Source organism: Triticum aestivum, chromosome 2A, assembly GCF_018294505.1.
Source record: "Triticum aestivum cultivar Chinese Spring chromosome 2A, IWGSC CS RefSeq v2.1, whole genome shotgun sequence".
NCBI classification, from domain to species: Eukaryota; Viridiplantae; Streptophyta; class Magnoliopsida; order Poales; family Poaceae; genus Triticum; species Triticum aestivum.
This window is the reverse complement of record NC_057797.1, coordinates 439,631,666-439,634,970: the sequence shown is the minus strand read 5'-3', so window position 1 is coordinate 439,634,970 and position 3,305 is coordinate 439,631,666. Positions and strand designations below refer to the sequence as shown.

At 45.5% G+C, this 3,305-nt stretch overlaps 1 protein-coding gene across 1 annotated transcript; it reads right to left on the bottom strand.

The window, feature by feature from the left end:
- Positions 1-512: 512 nt before the first annotated feature.
- Positions 513-1,737, bottom strand: LOC123185382 (uncharacterized). The gene is made up of 2 exons (XM_044597267.1): positions 947-1,737; positions 513-836 (listed from the first exon to the last, which is right to left on the bottom strand). The coding sequence occupies exons 1-2, from the start codon at positions 1,515-1,517 to the stop codon at positions 754-756; spliced, it is 654 nt and encodes a 217-aa protein (XP_044453202.1). The 5' UTR covers positions 1,518-1,737; the 3' UTR covers positions 513-753.
- Between the last annotated feature and the right edge of the window lie 1,568 nt (positions 1,738-3,305).

Genomic DNA, 3,305 nt, shown 5'->3' with positions numbered 1-3,305 from the left:
GATGTCCACAGACATATGTGAGTGTCTGTTTAACGTCAATGTTTGGAGATGCCCAGTAAGCCATGTCTGTATCTGAGGCTTGAGAATCCATAGAAGAAATTATGATATTCACATGAGCGATTTGCGCTAAGTCCAATCAAAAGCATGCATTTTATGATGGATGATGATAACATCATGTAACTTGTGTCGTGGACAAGTAATTCACATAATATATGCATATTTAACCAACATCTTCAGCAGTCAGAGGTGCAAGTACTGTACCGGAATGCCCAATTTAATTTCAGACATTCAGTGTTGTATTACATACGCCCATCTAAAATCTCTGATTCAAAACCGAAATTTTATCGGTCCAACTTTTCTCCCCTACAATCTGTACAAAACAGTTAGTGGTGTTTTCGGAGGATATTTGTCTCCTTGGATGAGTGTGTTTTAGTCGACTATATCTTGCCAGTGTGCATGCCTAGTTTTTATGGAAATTTTTCAGCAAGAGTTAGTGTTTCTAAAGAAGTTGGTGAACAAGAAGAACGTCCTTGCATCAAATGTTGTCCTGTCAATACAAGGGGCGGTGCATTAATGTTGCCAACACATACATACAGACTAAACTATGCACAACAACCATGGGCGTCTACAGAGCAACAAGGTTAGACGTTGTGTTAATTGCACCACCAGTCATGTCCTCTCCCTCGTCGTTTAATGGAACACTCGGATGTACAACGGTTTTGTAGGATGGGTGGTTCATTGCAGCCAACGCTCTCAACTGGAGTGCTTCACTGAACAAGCCACTACCTGAGCCCACTGCCTTAGCCTTGTCTTGATAAGCTGTGGGTTCTCGCCAGCTGCATGAGTCATAGGACCAAACAACCGACCACATAATAACATAAGATGATGGTTCTTTCGGAATCTATACTAGGAAGAAATTAACAAGGAAACGTTCGACGTTACTGACCTGGACTGCTAATTTTCAACGAGTCAAGGAGGGAGGGCTGAGCGGTAGGACTGCCGGCTGGGCTGGGCGTGCCGGAGTGCATGGATGATGAGGAGGTCACCACAGAAAGGGAAGGCAATGAGCGGCTGCACACCCGCATCTTCGGCTCGGAGAGCTGCCGGTTGACGGCAAAATACAAGTCGAGGGCAGGGAGCGTGTCGCAGAGGTTCTGGCCTCCGTTCTCCTCGTTGAACCCGAAGCCAAGCTCCATGGATCCCTTGAGCTCATCCAGGTCCTCATCGGTCACAGCGTTCGCAGTGGCGTGCGTGTTAGCGCATCCCACGCGGTCGGCTTCGTACAAGCCCATGCTGCTCCTTTGTCGTTGTATCTGCCGCCGCCGCTTCTCCCACTTGACCTCCCGGGTGGTCTCCTTCATGGAAAGCTGCTTGGACAACATCCTCTTCTTGTTGCTGTTGTCGGCAGCAGCCGGGTGTGTCCGCGTGCCCGCTAGCTCTTGCTCCCTACCGATGAAGAGCGACAATGGTGGTGGACGTGGAACGCCGCGCTTGTGTTCTTTGCAGCTGTTGGCCATTGTTTGTGCAATGGTTTCTCTGTAACGATGTAGTGTGTGTTGGCTATCGAATGGGCCGCGGCTAACGTTGCTTTCCCTCCTCCGAATGGATGGCGGATTGCCGAGTTGGCTCCCAGCAGCTGCCGAATCACGACAGCTGCGGCAGGAGGAAGGAGAGCGGGAATGTTGGGAAGACGAGAAAGGGAGGTGATGCTCCTCTCATATGAAGGAGGCGAGAGGAGGAACAACAACCCAAAAATAGGAGTATAACCCCGTTTCATTGATCGAGATGCCTCTTCTACAAACTCCAAATGCTAACCATGCCGGATGGTTGTTAATAACCATAGGACACCCGCGCCATTCGGCTTGACTACTTACAGGTCGTAGACAAATTTGGCATAGACCAAGAGGATGCTAGCTATTTTAAGGTTTACTCTCGAGTACGCATGGGTGAAATCTAACTCAAGTAATATATGAAGTGTGTGTATGGGTAAGAAAAATCATTCTTTTTATTTCGAAAGGAAGGATTACCCCGGCCTCCGCATCAGCATGATGCACACAACCATCTTTATTAATTATTCACTAGAGTCTGACAAATAATACAAGGATCAATCCAAAGCCATCTTCTAAGCAAACCAAAGTTGCTACACCTACAAGTATATAGATGTGCCCTGTTCGCATAACAGACACAATCTAATCTAGTGGCCTTAAGACCATCTGGTCTAGGCATCCCATAACATGCACCGCCTATGCATGCTCCAGGATCCACAACCGCCATCTTCCATCATCCCGTTTTCAGGATAAATCACTGCATAGATCTTGTCAGTCTCATCTGTCGTCGACAGTCAAGCCACAAAAAGTTGTTATTTAACGTCAAAACCACATACACACTAAGGATCAGGGTACAAGCGTGTTGTAACTTGTATTCCATGTATATAACAACCTTTGCTCAATGCGGCTAATACATGTACACAAACTGCACAATTGTACAACTCATACCCCACACATAGCACCATAACTAGAAAAAACTGATCGAAGTGCAACAAACAAAAGAAGAAAAATATGAAAAAGCCATTGTAGACATAAGCGCCACACATCACAATCCCGCTCTGTGGTTCCTTTGCTCCACCATCACTGTTTGTCCACCCAGGAGCCTCGGTGAGTGACTTTCTTTTTAGAAATATGTACATGTGTAACTGTATTCAAGCATCAGAACCATTACAAGTATGCTTCAGATCAAAGATTCAAGATATTACAAAGTAACTCCTAAACTAAGAGTTAGAATGTAATATCTCAAATGCATCTTCTGTGTGGTCATATAAATTTTGGAATGTCAAATTCTTCCAAGGCTTCAACAACGCCATTACAATTAGATCAAAGTAGCGACAACACCACTTGTACACCGACTCAAACTTGATCGCCAATAAAAGTTTCAGGGAGCCCCTTGACTTGCCCATCCAACACAAATGGGGTCGTGAGTAACGAAGGGACTTCGGACATGGATGAACCCCTAGAACTGCATGCAGTTGAACCACAATATCTTTACTTATTGCAGAGGAAATACTCCATCTCCAAAAAAGAAGAAATCAATAAACGCACCACGCACGGACAGGAACTCAACAGATCCCAATGTCCAGGCATGGGAGGACACAAGCATAAACTCTGCAAGAGCGGTTGCACCACACCTGCGGAGGAAACGTTGCTTTGGCTCCTTGGTATCACCCACTAAAGCATCACTACAGTAGGTGAAGAACCCGATGAAGTTTATTTCTTCTGAATAAAAATAAAAATAATTGTAACACATGTACA

What these genes read in the sequence shown, in the direction of transcription:
- LOC123185382 (XM_044597267.1), bottom strand. Translation starts at nt 1,517, where the DNA reads ATGGCCAACAGCTGCAAAGAACACAAGCGCGGCGTTCCACGTCCACCA. An exon ending in GTTGAAAATTAGCAGTCCAG is followed by an intron (nt 837 to 946) that starts GTCAGTAACGTC and finishes TGACTCATGCAG; the next exon opens with CTGGCGAGAACCCACAGCTT.